We start from the raw sequence: 16,394 nt of genomic DNA on the forward strand, positions 1-16,394 counted from the left end.
CCGTCCCCTCCTTTCTTTCTTTGCTCAAAAACAGTGTTTCCTGTATTTTATGAAAAGATGTAATACCCGTGAAATGGGAAATAAAAGGCACATGACACTTTTACAGATCTCAGGGCGTCTCTGTTACTCTTTCATTTTCTGGGAAGAAGGATGAAAGTTTTCTCTCTCTCTCTCTCTCTCTCTCTCTCTCTCTCTCTCTCTATCTCTCTCTCTCTCTCTCTCTCTCTCTCTCTGCGACACCGTGTGGCCTTGATGCATGGTTGAAAAAGCTCTGGTGCTGTACGGAGAATTGAAGAACAGTTCATTACAAGGTCAAAGCACTTCAGAGGCAGTCATGTATCTTTGAACTCATACTGTATTATCTATACACTAGACCACTCTCAGACCCCTGTGTAGTGGTCTTTCAGATGGTTTGGTTAATTGCAGTATGAAAGACTTGCGCTATTGATGAAGAATCAAGAAATTACTGCTCAAATAGCTGTAAAATAATAATCTGAGTCTACTACAGGACATAATGGCAAAACTACTTATCCAATCAATCTTTGCAGTAGAATGGTAAAATACATAGATAAAGCATCAAACATTATCATGTAACATGATTATAAGTTTAGCGATTTTTACGAAATGATATTTGGGAAAGCTGAATGACAACTTAATTTAGACTAAATGTGCAACCCTGTTACTTTTGGCCCTGCATGTTTTTTTGTCTTATTTTGTTTAGGTAACAGGATTACAAAACAATTTTATTTTATTTTTTTTGCGATTTTTACAAAATAATATTTGGGAAAGCTAGCCGCTGCTGAATGACAGCTTAATTTAGACTAGATTTACAACCCTGTTACTTCTGGCCCTGTTTTAATTTTTTTTTTATGTTACCCATTCTGGCATAGTTTTTTTATCACCACATTGTAACCATGAAACATCATAACCACTATTTAACGCTTAAGTTGGAAACACAAAGGCAGTTTATGATGTCTGATGCTGATAAAGTATTGTGAGTGTAAATGTTAAGCATTCATCACATCCGAGAATGCCCCAAATTTTAAACAGCCTTTATGCCCTGTATTTTTGTGTGTGATGTTTTTGCATACTAGTTTTGCTGGTTGTGTCAATTAGCATTGTGCTGTTTAATACAAACTTTTATACACTGATCTACATACTAATATCTTAACTAATAATCAAACTTATGGTATGGTTTATTCTCATTTCACACATACTGCATATTGGGTCCTGCTTTATAAAGCAATAGGGTTTCCCCTCTTGTTTGTCCTTGTGAATGTCAGTCTGATGTGCGTGTGTGCGCACCTTCAACTGTGGGACCTGGAGTGATGTCAATACGGGATAAATTCAATTTGGTAAAGTGTGGTGTGCAGAGTGCATTCTTTAGAGACAAAGCCCAGAGAGGAATAACAGGCCTCGTCTGAGGTAAAACTCCCAGGTTGTCTTTTTGGGATTCAGAGGAAGCTTGGCACTATTACCATTTATATTACAGGTATTAGAGGCTGTCTGCTTGCACCCTGCCCTCTCCCATCCTGAACTTGACAATAAACTACGCAAGACCGTTTCAGAATGTCTGCACGCTGTGGGGGGCAAGATTGTTTCTGATTCAGAAAAGATAGTTTTGTTTTTTTCTTAACCGTTTTGGTTCAAAGAGTGTGCAGCTACAAACCTTAAATTCTGCTAAAATTGAAACCGCAAATGTGGATCAGACAAAACCATGGTATGGGAAATATTGTAGAGCCAAGGATTTGCAAAAGAAGGCCACATCTAACAGCATAAAATTGATCTTGCATGAAAATTAGTCTTTTTTCAAATACCTGTATATTGTAAACATTGTACATTTATAAGAGTTTTTTTTTTACCGCTACCCGTTTCTCTTTTTTTTTTCTCTCTTATATTTTTTTTTAATTCTATTTAATGTAATGTTTTATTTAATCATTTTTAATCTAATGTTTATTGCTAAAATAATTACACAAATCATGGTCAAAACTATTCATCCTAAATTCATCCAAAAAGCGGAGAAAATAGAATAGTTTGACAAACGTTTTCTTATGGTTAAATCAACCCCTTTTCCCTGACTATTTGTTAATAAAAGAATAAAAGAGTTTCAGGCACTATTTTGATCTCTTTTCTGTAAAAGTTCTCAGTAAGAGTAAACAGATAGTGTAAAGAAGGAATAATGTTAGAGCTGTGTTGCGGGCATTCGGTCAGCGAGAGCAAGGACTGATGGGAAATCTTTAGGCTCAGCTCCCTGCGGACCGCAGTGCTCGTTTATCTCCTTTGCTTTCTCACGGTGACGGCCGTTGTTTTAAAGGGATAAAGTGCCGAAATCAATATATGTGTCCCGTCACTCAAATTCAACACTTAAAGGAATGGATCAGCTAGGGGAGGTCTGTGTGTGTATGTGCGTGTATATAACCATGTCAACGCTAGAGGATATGGAATATTTATTTTGATGATCCATTAACTTGTCATCTACTAGCTAATATGTTTAGTTACATATCAGACTTGAGTTGTTGTTGCATTCTTAATGTAATGCTTTCTACTATTAAATATGTGATGAGAAAGATAAAGATAGGTGTGCTCTCATTTCTCTGAACATCTAACACAACAAACTAGAGAACTGTTCATGACCTTGATTCCGTTGCAGCCTGTGGCAAATTGGCCGAAGCATCTGATTGGCTGCCCCAGTTATTTCAGGTGAGCATTATTATCCTCTGAGGTCACACTTCTGGTTGATCTTGTGCAAGATCAACAGCTCTCGTTTCTCCACACATGTAACAAAACAAACTTTAGCGAAACACCTTTCGTATGGTCTTCGTTATTTAAAATGTCTCAATCTTGACATAATTAACATACGAGACAGTGCCGGAGTTGATAGTGCAAGGGTCAGTGAGAGACAAATAGACTAGAGCTTGTACACTCATCCAGAACGTGTTGGTTGTAGACACGCTCTGCCACCTGCATTGTAATGTGGCCCAGTCCCAAAGAGGAAGTGCCAGTTTGTCAATATTTCATTTGCTCCTTGATTTTGAAAACTTGAGCCAGTCGCCTTTGTGCAAACACAATGTCCAAATCAGGGAACGTTTAGAGCTCCTAATGACTGGTAATTCTCCAGGTTATTTATTATTTCTGCTATTCATTTATTATTTCTAATCCAACCCCCTGATTGACCTTGATGGATGACTGAGCTGCAAACAAACACTGGGGACACAGATTTAGTCTTTTATAAAAACAAAAGCTAAATTAATTCAGCGGCCATGGCTAATTGGCTCCTGTTTGTATTGAGAGGCAGGTCAATATGTTTGCCCAGGAAGACAAAGAGAGAGAAACCCTGCCAATCTCCGACGTCCGCTTCTCTGTAAGCCAAAGCGAGACGATCCTGATTGGTTTATAATTAGCAGGTCAAAGGACATTTCCTCCTCAAGCTTTGAAGTTCTGAAGAGCCGTTGATAGATTTCAGCAGGACTTGTAGCAACAGGGAGCCCTTTGAGAAGCCATCAGTCGAAGGCAGGCATAGTCCTAGACACTGACCTTGACCCTAGCAGGAATGTGAGCAGAAGGGACATACAGACCTCATGTGGTTAGGTGAAAGGGGTAGTCGTAGTCATTTTGGGAGATTTGAAGAAAGTCCCGCATTGAAGAACAGCAGGGCTTCCGTATTTAAAGCCCCCCCGACGGCAGATAGGCTTGTTTAGGTGTTGTCCATTGATGGCTCGGTTCTCGGCTGGGTTACCTTGCATGTTTTTCAGAAACAAAGGAACATAAGAAGCCAAGTTGGGCCTCCCCGAGGCGCTGATGCCTGTTTTCCCCCTTCGTCCTCCATTTGCTGTGAGGAGAATTACAGTCTCTCCTCAGGAGAAGATCCTAGATGAGTCCATTTGTTTACATCAGGCTCTTTTGGCTTTGTGAATGTTGATGCTGCAGAAACCCCCTCAGAGTTGTTACAAGGACAACTTCTCAGAGGTTTGATTCACCTTGCAGCCATTTTTCTTGTTTATAAAGTCATATTCTCATTTAGCTATACTTTTAACGATCGACGAGATGATTTTTTACCTTTTTCTAATCAAGAACTGCCCACTCAATCAGGAAAATGCCATTTGACCTACCATTAAATGTGACCAACCACAGTTAGATTGGTTGTTATTAGAAGTTTCGTGCCAAGAAATCAAATAATGGCTCAGCAATCTCTCCAGAAGGTTGGGTGAGTTTCCCTACCCATGACTTCAGGACCTGTTATGTGACTCAAAATTGAAGCACTGATCTATGGGCAGGTCTGCTCTGTAGAACAAAGCGAACAGGATGACAAGGTAGAGGAAGAAAGCTGATTGTAGATCAAGGTCCGTCTCTCTGTAGAGCAGGGGAAACAATTTGGATCTTAGTCAGTGAATTTCCAATCATATCTTTCTTCAAAGCCACCTCAGTAACAGCATCTCTGTGAGAATTCTGCGAAAGTCGCCATTAGCGGATATGGATCATTCAAAGTGACTTACAGTAACTAATTTCAGGCATGGTCCCGCTGGGGCAGCCTCTGGTTAAGTGTCTTGCTAAAGGGCACAATCATTATAAAGCTGGATTGTGATTACAGTAGCTGTCCAATTCCACCTCTTACCTTGGATTGAACCTGAATCCTTTGTATTAGCAGCCTAAGGCCTAAGCGACTAGGCTACATCCACCCGTGCACATAATAGTGTGCCTCACAGACCTCATTTTTTCCAGTTGTGGCTATTTTTAGTGGTAACTTTTAGAGATTCTTCCATGTTAGATACATGCTAACACACAGAAGTATCTGAAACATCTGTTAAAGAGTGCATAATCAGCAAAGCGTCACTATTCACATATGTTCAAAACTCATACACCTAGAGAAAAAAAACATTTGCTTAATGTCATTTTAATATTTGACAGGAAATGTTTTGGGATAATTGCAGATGATTAAACAGTTAACACTCTTACATTGTCAGTTGAGATGAAAACACACGAATTGATTTAAATGGTTCACACAGCTAACCCACCAATTTGCAAACATTAGTGGTCTTGACCTTCTCAACTGTATCCAAAAATGTAAATCGTGTATCAATTAAATCGATGTAAGTCATTCCATTTTTATGATTTTTACACCAATATTTAGTATTCTCAAACTCAAATGTTCAGTCCTGTTTTGCAAGTTATTGTAAGAAAAATAATCAAACAAATATTGTTTTGATTATTTATAGGAATTATAAGTTTATCAATAAATACCAACATTTGGTCTCAAGTTGGTAACTAGTACCTTCTGAATGACAACTTAATTTAGGCTGAATTGTTAATCCTGTTATTAATTTTCTGGCGTAGGGTTTTGTTTTGTTTTGTTTTTAATTTTGAGTTTTTTTTAATGTTTTAATCTATTTAAATAAATATTTCAATTAACAGGGTTACAAAAACTACAAACCTCAGAACATGAATTGTCATAGGGAGAGAAAAAAATCAGCAGGCTGTATTTTGTACACTATTCATGAAAATACCATTTATTTCACATGAAACATAATGAGCAAGATCTGATGTAAAGAAATACCGATAAACAATTCGTTTTTTTGACCCGGTTCATTAAAGCAAACTGTTCAAAAGAGCAGAAATGAATAAGGCATCCCATCACTAACACCGAATAGTCATTTTGATGAAAGACGTGTGCTATCAGGCTTCTGAGGCTTGGAGTGTCTGCTTACAGTTTTTCTCGATTGTTTACACACATTTTCTGAAAGAATGCCTCATATTCTCAGAACTCTACACACAATTAAAAAAACACACACACAATGGGCAAAACCCCTCAATTCTCCTGCAAAATGAAACTTTACATTCAAAACAATGTTATTTCTTCTCAAAATGGTATTTTGTTTTCAAATGACACACACAAACCATCATATGAATAGACATTTATAAGAACCTGTTGAACACTGATGTGCTCAATGTAAAACACTATGATGAATGGAAAACACTTCTTCTCCATTCATCATAATGACTTAGCCCTTTTTTTGTTCAGTGTTACACTTACTAAAGACAGTACATACATAAGTGTGTTGTAAAATATTTGAGAATATTGTTTTTATACTCAGAACACACAAATACACGGTAACAAATATATTTTATTTTTCCCACAAAAACATGAACAGAGTGTGCATCCCATTCCCAACCAACACAAAGTTGCACATACACTACATTCAAAACAACAGAAGAATTTACTGTACACAGTTACAGTAAAAAAAAAAAAAACTATGCTGCATCCTCTCTTCTGTTGCGGTCTGGCCACAGCACCTCATCCACATCACAAGCAATGTTTTCCCTGGCCAAGCAGCGGGGGAAATATCGCCTAGCATGGCGATTCCAGCCATGAAAAGCATCAGCTGCTATATCTCCACATGCGTCCTCCATAGCTTGGAGAAGAGGTATACGCGTTTGTGGATTTCGGTCATACACTTTCCATCTCCAGGCAGAAAAAAATTCCTCAATTGGATTGAGGAATGGAGAATATGGAGGGAGATAAACAACTAAAAAGCGTGGGTGGGCAGTGAACCAGTTACGAACCAGAGCAGCCCTGTGGAAACTTACGTTGTCCCAAATGACAACGTACCTGAGCTGCTCTGGGCCATCTACCTGATCTGGTGGAATGAGTGTGTTGTGTAGGGTGTCCAGGAATGTGATCAGATGGGGGGTGTTGTAGGGGCCAAGGGTAGCATGGTGATGGATGACGCCGTGGTGGGTAATCGCTGCACACATTGTGATGTTCCCTCCGCGCTGTCCTGGGACTTCAACAATGGCACGCTGGCCGATGATATTCCTTCCCCTCTTTCGTCTTTTTGTGAGGTTGAACCCAACCTCATCAATGAAGATGAACTGGTGCTCCACTGCAGCCACCTCTAGCTCAAGGACTCTCTGAAACACAGTATGACAATATCAGAAATAGACATGGAGTGGTCACTATTGTGAAGCACAATCATTATGATTACAATATTGAAATATGTATAATTTACTGTATACAGTGTTGAGAGTATGCATCAATTGTGGGACTCACTTGCACATAGTTATATCGCAATTCTTTGACTCTTTCTGAATTGCGTTCAAATGGCACCCTGTAGACCTGCTTCATCCTGAGATGATTTCTGCGCAAGACACGGTCCAGTGTTGATAAGCTTACCCTATCAATATTTTGAAATATGTCATTGTTTTCTATTATTTTTCTTTGTATTTGCTGTAATGTTATGGCGTTGTTTTCTAGGACCATGTTTATGACTTCAGTTTCCTGTTCAGGAGACAGAACACGTTCCCGACCACCTTGTGTTGGTAATCTTGCAGTTCTGCCAAACAAATAGTAAAATACTGTAAATACAATACATTTCCTAAATACTTGAAACATACTTTACAGTATTTTTACAGTCCTACAGAACAGTCCACAGGCAATACTGTACTACTGTACTCATTGAGTACTGTATTGATATGCAGTACTGCAATTTTCTAGTGAGAGATTTCTTACCTATTCTCATTTCGGAAAGTCCGGATGATGGATGCTACAGTGTACCTGCTCAGATTTGCCTGCACTCTTTGCCCAGCCTCCCTCATTGTTAGACCATGGTTGACCACATGATCAACCAAAGTGGCTCGGATCTCATCAGAGATTACGGTCCTTGGCCTTCCTCGTCCTCGTCCTCTTCCTCGTCCTCCTCCTCCTCTTACTCTCACTCCTCTGGCTCTGCCTCTGTTTCCAATGTTGGCATCCATTGCTCCATTGAAGAGCTCACCTGTTGCCCTTTTATGCTAAAGCTCTGATTGCTAATTGTAAAATAGTGTGACAGGTGTTTGCCCTTGTGATGAGTCAGTGTGCATATTTGAATGGCAGTGTGTTCCTTGTGAAAACAAGATATTTTCTGCATGAAAATTGTGCCAAAAGCAGAGAATTGTGTGTAGTGTTTTGAAAAAAGTGTGTTTTAGAACTGCAATTTGAGTGTAGAGCAGGAATTGTGCTTGTAGTTTAGCAGAATTGGTTCAGGGGGTTGGTGAATGAGTTACATGTTGTGGTCATTGTGTCTCAAGTACCAGAAAATGTGTTTAAGCAATCGAGAAAAACTGTAAATGAGATGTGCTTTGAATTCCTCTCAGCTGCTTGATTTTCTTGACGCTTGACACTGGCTATTTTGATCAAATTTTATATCTTTGCTGTACATGATGTACATACTCCTTCTGTTGTATGTGTGTTTGCACATTTGGCTAACAATGAGTGAATGTAACTGATATGTGTAAACAGAGCAGAGGATTTCACAGGTTGTGTCTGTGACCTGTGTGCTAATGAAACTCTGCTGAGATACGCTCAAACACAAAGACACACACTTACCTAAGTACATACAAGACACGGATACCTGTGAGTGACCTGTATGTTAATGATCTCGGAGTAGACTCTCTTCCACACACACACACACACACACACGCGCACACACACACACACACACACACACACACACACACACAGAGAGAGAGAGAGAGAGAGAGAGAGAGAGAGAGAGAGAGAGAGAGAGAGAGAGAGAGAGAGAGCTAGCTGCCAGAGTACTGCTTATGCCCTTCACATATTTGCGTTGGCTTCCTTGGGCTGTCTGAGGTAAAAGCCTATGTATGTTTATGTTTACACAGAAATGTCGATATTATTGCTCTTTGCTCCAGGTTTGTGAGTTGCTTGCTTACAAGCACTTTTTTTTTTCATTTGAAACAGGATCTCATTTTTAATGGCACAGCTATGAACCATTACTTTCTGATTGGTATAACCAACTACATACAACCAACTAACAAGCAGAAAATCATGTGCGTAGCTGGCATTCACATTCAAGAGCATTTGATTGGATAAAAGTGTGTAGTACAAGATGAGTCATCAATAATTTTTGGTCTGTTTTACCATAAGAAAAAATCTGTAAATGTGTATCTGATTAAAGGGAATTTAATCGATGAGCATAAATATGGTTTCATAGCTAACAGACATTGACTAAAAACCACAAAACTTTAATACTTTAAAAGCAACAACAATAAAATCTCTGTTCAACAGAATTGAGTTATAAACTTGCTTTTGCAGCATTTGGAACCATGGTGTTACACAAAAACAGCCACAATGCTAGAGTCACACTTTGGTTGCAACAAAGGAGAAATAGGGATATTTTTGCAGCAGTATAGTGTTTATTTAACAGCATTGAAAACACTAGAAACATTAAGGAGCAAAACAACCAGAATGCACGACATAGAACGGATAAATGAACAAGGGAAACTCAGGACATAAATACAGAGGTAAACTAAATAATCAACAGGTGAACTTAATCAGACTAATAGGCCAAACACAGGGAAACTTTGTTTGAGTTGGAAATCGCCCCCTATACCTTCAAATACAAGTGCACTCATTCAATCCTACATTGAACTGCAATAACGAGTGTACACCCGATGTACGCTCAACGGCTAGAGAATAGCCATAATGCACAGTGACGGTCGCGCCGAATGAATTCCTCCATCTCCCCAGAAGATGGTGCCCGCAGTTGAATCATCCATCCATTGTCCAAACCGCTGGTACAATGTGGCTACAGCATAATATCATACTGGTATAAATTCATTTTTACTTGATTATTAAATTGTTTAATTAATTAAGCTTCATACATGCTAGTTTACAGAGTTCAAGATAAATCTTTTCATCTTACTACTGTTTCCCAAGTGTCAAATGATTATTAAACGTCACAAACTATGCAAAAGCGACAGATCTTCCAGGGCCCTCAGTGTCCAAATTCACTAAGGATTGATTGTGATTGTTAGATCATAAAATCAGGTTGTGGAAGTCCCATTAATTGTGTCCATAGGGGAATTGATTTTTAACAATAACTTTAAAGACAAATCTACACCTACTGTGAGCTACGAGGTTAATCAGTGGTAATTGTTTTTGTTAAAGCTATTATTCCGCATTAATTCAAAACACTTCTTAAATAATGTGGTTAAAACTGGAAGTCCTTTTGAGGAACTGCATCACCCATGATTCTGCAAAGAAATCTCCACCAATCAGAAAAACAAAATAACTCTTTAGTGCCCGCCCGGCGAATGTCATAGTAGAGTTTCCCTACGGTCACAAACTATTTAAATATATACTGTATTAGCATAAATGTTGTTTCTAAAGACACTATAAAAATTTGTACCCAATAGTTTTGTACTTCTCTATTGTTTTTAATTCGTTAATGTCATTCGTAATGCTTAGTTGGATTTTACAGTACTTTTTTTCCTAGTTAAAGCGGTTCAGTACTCATTATTGTCAGATTTCCAAACACTTTTTTGCTTCAAAGCTAAGTTTGAAATGTTTTAATTCACCTCACAGCAGGTTTGATTGGTTCATGGCTTATAACTCTTTAAAGACATTTTCCGGAAATAATGCTTCCGTAACCAATGGTGCTGAAAAAGTGGACGGGCAATGTTGTGCTCGGTTTCTGACGGGCCAATATCTAGATATGGCTCAGGTCAATGTAAATATAAGGGAGTTTCTTTTCACCTTTTTTATCGTCCGTCAGTTGAAAAACAAGTTTGAAATTTTATTTGTAATACCTGAACCCAAGTATCAATAATGATGAACAATACCCTTAGTAAGCACTACCCTTGTATAGGACTGTTTAACTACATAAAGCTGCTGGTGGGTTATCCATCATATTGCGCTTTTATTGTATTTATTCATCTATTTTACTAGGCTTAAGGACGATACTCCATTATTGTAAATTCTGCTCCATTGCATTTTGATTGAACGATGCCCTTTAATGTCTTTGTGCGTTTGCATGTATTTGCATGCGTGTGTGTGTGTGTGTGTGTGTGTGTGTGTGTGTGTGTGTGTGTGTGTGTGCGTGCGTGCGTGCGTGCGTGCGTGCGTGCGTGCGTGCGTGCGTGCGTGCGTGCGTGCGTGCGTGCGTGCGTGCGTGCGTGCGTGCGTGCGTGCGTGCGTGTGTGTGTGTGTGCACTACTGTTAGTGTTTGTGTTGTGTTATAAAGGTGAACTGACACAAGGTTCACCTCTCTCTCTCTACTGCTATAATTTTCTCTCTTTCATGAATCAGAATAAATTATTGACATTTCTGTAATGAAGCCGCTGGTGGTTTAGTGTTTAGCATAGTCTATCAACCTCCTACACACACACACTCACACACACATACACAAACACCCATGATTCTCATGACTCATGAATATTAGCTTTCATAGACTTTAACAGAGCATTCAGAATACCATAGTACCATACTACTCATACACTATTTTGCAGCATGTATATTGTGCACAGTATGCAAATTGTATTTATGCATAGAATACCTGAATGACCTACTACAGTACATTTATGATATTTGTTTCCTATAATTAGGATTATTGTAGTAAAACTAAAACCATAAATAATATACTAAAACTGAAACCATAAAAAACATTTGACCTTATACAATGCCAGTATTCCAACTGCCTTAACAAAAACTTAATCTGTTTTCTTATATATCAATGTCGTTGGTTTCTACTCTTGCAGATCTCACTGTAAAGACTGACATGTCTTTCATTTTATCCAGTGTAAAGTTAGTTTTCTCTGTCTTGGATGGAGGACGCGTCAGTCTGTCACCTGCCTCTTGCTTGAATACAAACAGACTGTAGACAGCTTCCAATAGCGAGAGGTTAAGATACTCACGACCCTGTTATGTTAATCTCCTTCTCCCTCTGCTGTTTACTTTCATTTGAGAGCGTGTTCTCAGAAATTGCCCAGTTATTTATGTCATTAATCACTGCCTGTAAGATACAGCGCTGTGGATGAAGGCGTTAAGCTCAGGCCTGTAGGCTCCTGAATTCTCCATCATGCTCCGTGCGATCTGAAGCTATGGAGGTGTTTGTACTGAATTAGATCAAAGTGGGCCTCGTGTAAGGATTACAGAGGCGACAAAAATTCAGCAGGCATAATATTGACAATGCTACTGGAGAAGTGGGGAGAAACAAGCTGATGTGGAAGGCAACTAGGCAAATTTCTACTTTATTTTAAGAGCATTGCACTGTGGGCTATACTGTATATGTAATAATACTGATCTTTTGTGGAGATTCATTGTTGTTGTTTTCGTTTGAACTGTTGAGTAATTTCAGCAAAATTTGCTTTTGCCATGTAATACCTCAGCGTTTTTTAATTATAAAGCAAATGTTTTATTTATTTGTAAGTCAAGATACATTACATTTATTACATTTTGTGAATGATTAACGTCCATGTTATACCAATGGGAAAAGAAAAGTTTGTCTTTGTAATATTTCATAAAAATGATAAAACTTGCCCCGTCTCTTAAACAAGATTCTTCACATCGGCTGATGTCATCAGGGCCCTTCCTCAAGCACACGGCTCTATTATGTAGGTCAGTGACTTAGGCCCTGTTTACACCTGGTATTAAGATGAATTTTGGTTGATCGGATCACAGGTAGACGAGGGAGACTCATTCACGTTCTCACCTGGTGTTTTAATCCGTCTCTTTTGTCCACTTTCAAACACTTTTGTCCTGATTTTGAGCGGGTAAATGTAAATAAGCTTGTGCAATTTACATTTGAACGTGCCCGGAGACAACGGAAAAACATACGGAGAGCATCAGCTTTTGTTTCTGCTCTGACAGCATCAAGATCAGCCGAACGCTGTGAGTGTGTGTTAGAAATCACGAATGCTGAGAGAACATTGTGCTTTGTACATTTTCATCTTCAAACCAAACATTGGGTCTCCAGCCGACAAAATTTAAATCTGTTTACTTATTAGTTCAGTAGGTGGAGAGTCGGCGGTCTTCTGTGACTGTTTGAACACATTCGACCACATGAGCGTTTACACTACGAAAGCAATCCAGTCAAATGCGTTTTCGACTACCTCTGGAAATGGTCAAAAGTGGACAAGCTCAAAGCATTTTAGACCCCATTTACACCTGTATTTAGCGTCGTCCACTTGTGATCCGATCAACCAAAATGCATCTTAATACCAGGTATAAACAGGGCCATAAGAGTGTCCATAATATATGTCGTGGTTATAGCAGGAACGAGGAGAGGTGAGGGTTTTAAGTAAGCAGTCTTTATTCAATGAACACATAAACACAAAGGTAATCCAAACCAGGAGCTGGTGGCAATAATCCAAACAAGAACGTGAACACAGGAGAAGTAACAGCTTTACCGACCACTACAGAAGGGTATAAATACACAGAGAAACAAGAGGGATAATGAGGAACAGGTGCAAGTGATTAGTTGATGTGGTGACTATAGAAACAAAGGTAAACAGGAACTAAACCACAGGAACTGAGCACTGACACAGCTTGTCTTGGCATGAAAAGGTCAAATTATCTGATATTGTATGGTACTTTAATAAAATATTGTCAATAACAAAAGGTTATACAAAACTACTTAATAAGGTTTATGTTCAAAAATAATGAGGCATTGGGGTTTTTTAACGTTATAGCAGGACAGTTGTATCACATTTTTGACATTTTGACAATTATTTGAAATATCAAAATAATTAGGAATTCAGAAATTAAAAACATTCTCATCACAGAAGAGCTGTAATCAAGTCATTTCATGTATAAATTACATTTTAATACACTGACAGCGGTAGTCACTCATCCCTAATTATCGCCATGACAACAGAATGATGAAGCGACTCTGGTTGGAAGGGAAGTTCTTTTAAAATTTTCGGATTTCCAGTCCTTCTAAATCTTTGTTTTAAGCTGATGTTTATTATTTCCTTCATTTCTAAGTCTCCGATACTCAACAGGACTTGCTGTTTCTCCATTGTTGAATCTACGCCTATTATTGACACAAAACTGATCGCTATCTCCCAGTGAGAATGTCGTTCATCTTTGTTGTCTTTTTTTTTAGCCTTTTTGTGGGAAAAGGTATTGACAACAGAGAATAACAGGAGGCTGCTGCCAATTTAGACAGGGTTCCGTGGAGAGTTGAGCACATTTATTAGCCTGATCTACTGCCAGAGATCCCATCAAAGTGATAAGAGGATGGACAGAGCCTGACGTTTGGACTGGAAACACGAGGAGGCCAAACGCTCGGGAGATTACAGGATGAGACGGATTAGAGGCCATGAGATTATGAGATATTAGCTTTGATAATGGACTATGTGTGTTTTGTCAGTGATAATATAAGAATTAAAATCCGATTGGCTAAAGGTCTCTGACTAACAAGATTCTCACATCTCTCTCTCTCTCTCTCTCTCTCTCTCTCTCTCTCTCTCTGTCACACAGATGCAGATCTTCATGTATAACTCGGACGACTTTGACAGTCTCAACACAGCCATACGGGAGAAGCGAGTAATTGCGGCTATGTCTGTCTTCTTTCAGGTGAGAGCTCGCTCGTTTCGAAAGCGTCTTCATGTTCGGCTGCTGAGCTGTGTCAGTGTTAAGTGCTAGCATTAAAAAGCATTGATTTTGTAAGGAGGTTTTCTCTCGTCCCATTAAGTTTAGTGATACTGAAGCTTCACACTCGCAGAAAACCCACTGCCTCTGTTTTCTGTATGGGAAAACACACACAATCCTCCAATTCTGTGCTGTTCTTTTGTCAACCCCTCTGCGATAATCACAAAACAGCAATTTAAGACTGAACAGTCTTTTACTAGGAATTGTGAGTGTGGGTTTGTATTCTTATCTCTCAAATTTTGAGAAATTACACATCTGTCAGTGCAGAGTAATAATCCAGAGTTCAAAAGACTCAATCAACCACTTCAAAAAACAAGAGTGAGAGTGAGTGAGTGAGTGAGTGAGTGAGTGAGTGAGTGAGTGAGTGAGTGAGTGAGTGACTGAGTGGACACAAATTAAGATATTTTTGATGAGGCTTCTAAGGGATTGAAACTTGACGGCCCAGAAAAGTTATTAAAGGCATTGTTAAAATAGTCCAAGTGACTACAGTGGCCCAATCTTAAGTTTATCAAGCGACGAGAATACTTTTTGTGTGCAAAAAAACCCCAAAATAATGACTGTATTCAACCATTTCTTCTCTTCCATGTCATTCTCCTAAGCTGTTGACGTAATGTAACAGCGTAGCGCTTCTGTGTTGTACGTCACACGTAGGCTCACTATTGGCCGACACTGGTCATGCGTGTGATGCGTGTGACGCACAACACAGAAGCTCTACACTGTTACACTATGTGAACTCACTCGAGGCCCACAGAGAAGGAAATGAATAGTTGAAATAAAGTCGTTATTTTTGTTTTTTTTGCGCACAAAAACTATTCTCGTCGCTTGAAAACATAAGATTAAGCCACTGTAGTCACTTGGACTATTTTAACAATGTCTTTAATAACTTTTCGGGGCTGGCAAGTTTCAGTCCCTTAGAAGCCTATGGAGAAGTGATCCAGCTCTCAGGTTTAATCAAAAATATCTTACTTTGTGTTCTGAAGATGAACGAAAGTCGTACGGGGTTGGAACAACACGAGGGTGAGTAATTACTGACAGAATTTTCATTTTTGAGTGAACTATCCCTTTAAGCCTTGTCTTTGAAACCGGACATTATGGCAGAGATGCAGGGTCACATTTAAAACCAAACATGTCACTTATAAGTATAAATACGGAGTTGATTTTGAGTATCTAGACAGTGTTTCAAGTTATTTGGTCTATATTTGCTTCAACAGCAAAAATATTTCCACATGAAACAAACAGGGTAGTTTCTGTTGCTGTATCATAGAAAAACACAGTAGTAGCATTCAGCACTCTTAAAAGCTGATTCATCTCACCACCAGTATATAAAATAATTGATTTTATTCAGCAAGGATTTATTAAATTGATCAAAAGTGACAGTGAATACATTTATAATGTCACAGAAGGTTTCTACGTCAAATAAATACTGTTCTTTTGAACTTTCTGTTCATCAAAGAATCCTGAAAAATATCAGAGTTTCAACAGAATATTAAGCAGCATATTAGAATGATTTCTGAAGAATCATGTGACACTGCAGACTCAAGTAATGGCTGCTGAACATTTAGCTTTGCATCACAGGAATACATTTGGAAAAATATATAGAAAAGGGTTATTCTAAATTATAATAAAATTTCACAAAATTACTGTTTTTTCTGTAATTTTACTATACTCAAATAAATGCAGCCTTGTTAAGCATAAGAGACTTCATCTTACCAAACCCACTTTTTTATACACTAGTGTTGGTATACTTACTCTTAAACAGATCATTTGTACAATACAACCAAGAACAAAAACAATGTATAAAATGAAAATTAAATTAGAATACAAAATCTGAAAGTCCCTATGTATACTTGAAATTTAAAAAAAATGCACAGAAAAACAAGAACGCATGCATACATAAATGTTTCCTATAGAAATTATCAACTTTAGATTTTCCTCAGTATTTCTTTGAAGAGCTTATTTTCATCTGAGA

The 16,394-nt window shown here is 38.4% G+C and overlaps 1 protein-coding gene across 1 annotated transcript in view; it reads left to right on the forward strand.

The window, feature by feature from the left end:
* The window catches only part of ptprga (protein tyrosine phosphatase receptor type Ga), a 290,375-nt gene that overhangs the window by 200,393 nt on the left and 73,588 nt on the right, over positions 1-16,394 (forward strand). Inside the window, exon 5 of the mRNA XM_077202673.1 lies at positions 14,255-14,350. Within this exon, the coding sequence (XP_077058788.1) occupies positions 14,255-14,350 (96 nt within the window). The remainder of the gene's footprint in view (positions 1-14,254; positions 14,351-16,394) is intronic.

This window comes from Siphateles boraxobius, unplaced genomic scaffold, assembly GCF_051911475.1.
Source record: "Siphateles boraxobius isolate OS27281-9 unplaced genomic scaffold, OSU_SipBor_1 5, whole genome shotgun sequence".
Lineage (NCBI taxonomy): Eukaryota > Metazoa > Chordata > Actinopteri > Cypriniformes > Leuciscidae > Siphateles > Siphateles boraxobius.